This window comes from Haplochromis burtoni, unplaced genomic scaffold, assembly GCF_018398535.1.
Source record: "Haplochromis burtoni strain Fernald_Lab_line unplaced genomic scaffold, NCSU_Asbu1 Contig_387, whole genome shotgun sequence".
NCBI classification, from domain to species: Eukaryota; Metazoa; Chordata; class Actinopteri; order Cichliformes; family Cichlidae; genus Haplochromis; species Haplochromis burtoni.
In genome coordinates, this window is record NW_024582748.1 from 403,115 (window position 1) to 405,155 (window position 2,041).

The 2,041-nt window shown below is 51.1% G+C and overlaps 2 protein-coding genes across 2 annotated transcripts in view; both read left to right on the forward strand.

The window, feature by feature from the left end:
* The window catches only part of LOC102296249 (calpain-2 catalytic subunit), a 13,626-nt gene extending 13,035 nt beyond the window's left edge, over positions 1–591 (forward strand). Inside the window, exons 20-21 of the mRNA XM_005944456.3 lie at positions 277–335; positions 419–591. Coding sequence (XP_005944518.1) covers positions 277–335; positions 419–442 — 83 coding nt within the window. The 3' untranslated portion in view covers positions 443–591. The remainder of the gene's footprint in view (positions 1–276; positions 336–418) is intronic.
* A 118-nt stretch (positions 592–709) lies between these two features.
* Positions 710–2,041, forward strand: part of LOC102299453 (calpain-1 catalytic subunit) — a gene marked incomplete in the record, with an annotated part of 12,314 nt that continues 10,982 nt past the window's right edge. The window contains 1 exon segment of the mRNA XM_014340777.2: positions 710–1,440.

Consider the following 2,041-nt stretch of genomic DNA (forward strand, 5'->3'; position numbering starts at 1 on the left):
TGTGGGAGTTTAGTCAGTGAGGGAGTCAGTGAGATAAGGAGTTCTTATTGGGGGACCAAGGATTGGAGGGCGTGTCTAAGCTGCGTGAGATGTTTGGAGCTTTGTGACCTCCCTCAGGTAGGAGGAGTTCTGCAGGGCGTTGGAGGCTATCACAGGTCTCAGTGACTAACGGTTAGCTTGCCGGCCCCGTGACGTCTCGCTGCGTCTCTCTGAGTTTTAACTTTCCCTCTGTGCTGTGACCTTTAAACTTTAACGTGCCACGGTCTTCCTCCACAGAGGTCTTTACGAAGCTCGACACTAAGGGCAGCGGTTTCATTGAGCTCGACTTCCAGCAGGTGAGATGTATGACGCGGTGACGTGTATGTGTCAATGTGTGAGCGCAGAGGCTGACGACGACCATGTCTTCTTCTTCTTGCAGTGGTTAAACTTCGCCATGATCTGAGCCGCAGCCTCAGTGGTTACTGCAGCACGCCTTCTTCGCCGTTTACTGGCCGCCTCCCTTCCTGTCACCGCTCCTGTTTTATATGCATGGTTTAGTTTCTACACTAACTTACTGACATGTAAAGTCAATAAATTCTCCAAACCTGGAAACTGTGTTTGTGTTTTACTAATGATCAACCTGTAACTGGCCACGCCCCCGTGTGTCGGTGCTTCACAGTGAAAATGGTGAAGCTGCTCTTGAACAGACGCCTGCCGTGAACATTTCACTTTGTGCGGTGTTTCCTGAGGCTGACGCAGGCCGGAGCTCAGTTTCATTTCATAATTAGATCAGCAGCTGTGAGAGGTCAACATCTGGCCGCAGGTGACTCGGCTCCTCCTCACACTCACAGATCGAGCAGGTGACCCGCTCCACAACAAAAACATCCGAGTCAGAAAGTGTCTGAGCTCATCATAGGTCAAAGTCTACGTCATTACGAGAGGCAGCAGGTGGAGTGTCTGGACCAATATTTGAGCTTCCTGATGATGTCACAGTGACGGTCTGAAACATGAAAACAGATACAAGCTTTGGTGCACAGGTGTCACAAAAACAGCAAAGCTTAACAGACTGACGTCCCGTGGCGCCCAGCAAGTGCTCCACAGCACGGCCTCCATGAAGCAGCACATACTGCAGCCTGATTGGCTGCTAAAAGCAGTGATCGATTAGTGATTGGTGATCTTCTCAGATCCTTGTGTTCTTCCTGCAGGGTCACATTTATGTGACATCATCCCTGCAGATCAATAATTCAGAGAAGCATCAGCCTAGTGCAAACACAGCCACTTCCTGTTAGAATGACTGATCACGTGACACACACGCGCGCGCACACACGCACACGGCGATGTAGCCCCGCCCCTCCCGCCGGGCGGGGCGCGGTGCTGCAGCTCAGCATCCTCAGCAGCATCCAGGACCCGGTGCAGACCACATCCCGGAGCAGGACACGGAGGAGCTCCACACGGGTGCAGGTGAGCCTGGAGCTGGGACCGAACCGGGCTGAGCCGATCCCTGTCGGTCCCAATGTTTTTTCCGTTTCCGGTTTGATCAGCTGATTTCTCCGTTTTTGCACTGATTCAAGCAAACTCTGATTACATCATTGCGTCGCTGGACCAATCAGAAGCCTCAAAGCTGCGTGTAGATTCAGACAGAAACAAGAACAAAATCAGCTGTTTACCGTTAATGACGTCATGGCTCCTGTCACGAACGGCAGAAATATTATGACGCGATCACAATTAACGGGGTTGATGCAGAAAGTCCTCAGCCCAAAGGCATGACGGGAAAACGTGTTCCTCAGCTGAGTTGGGACAAACCATCCGGTCCTCTGATCGATCAGCTGTGATGACTCCGCAGCTCTTTGAACTCACAGAGCTCACACAGGTGTGTCCTCACCTGTGTGAGCTGTGTCGTCCTTACATGATTTTTGTGGTGTTCTATCACAGCGTACTGATTGATTGATTGATTGATTGGTTGATTTTTGTCTGAAACAAGAGCAGGTGTGCTGATGGTCCTGCCTGAGGGCTCCTGCTGTGAAGCTTCAGTTCAGTCCAGTCTGTTTCATATGTTTTCTTT